The sequence below is a fragment of the Pterocles gutturalis genome, unplaced genomic scaffold, assembly GCF_000699245.1.
Source record: "Pterocles gutturalis isolate BGI_N339 unplaced genomic scaffold, ASM69924v1 scaffold16221, whole genome shotgun sequence".
NCBI lineage: Eukaryota > Metazoa > Chordata > Aves > Pterocliformes > Pteroclidae > Pterocles > Pterocles gutturalis.
The window spans coordinates 1332-1611 of record NW_010100650.1 but is presented as its reverse complement, the minus strand read 5'-3'; the positions used below and the strand labels follow the sequence as shown (position 1 = coordinate 1611).

Sequence of the window (280 nt, the reverse complement as noted above, 5' to 3'; positions counted from 1 at the left end):
CTTCTGTTACTTCAAACCCAGGATGACAGGACCTTTCCCATTAAAAAGATGCCAACCCCCCAAAAAAATCCAGCCATACCGCTCATTTTCTTCTCAACGCGTTCTCCCACCAAGAGTACAACTGCCCTGCTCACACTCTTTTTGTCTCCTGTAACAGGTGTATATATGTGGTGGGCTCAACGGACACGACTGCTTGTCCACCACTGAAGTGTACAATCCCAGAACAAATCAATGGACTTTTATAACCCCAATGAGAAACAGAAGAAGTGGACACGGGGCG

At 46.8% G+C, this 280-nt stretch overlaps 1 protein-coding gene across 1 annotated transcript in view; it reads left to right on the top strand.

Annotated features, from left to right (window-relative positions):
- LOC104467055 (kelch-like protein 10) overlaps window positions 1-280 on the top strand; it is a gene marked incomplete at its 5' end in the record, with an annotated part of 2270 nt that overhangs the window by 1109 nt on the left and 881 nt on the right. The window contains 1 exon segment of the mRNA XM_010080681.1: window positions 158-280. This exon segment is cut by the window's right edge and continues 13 nt beyond it. Within this exon segment, the coding sequence (XP_010078983.1) occupies window positions 158-280 (123 nt within the window).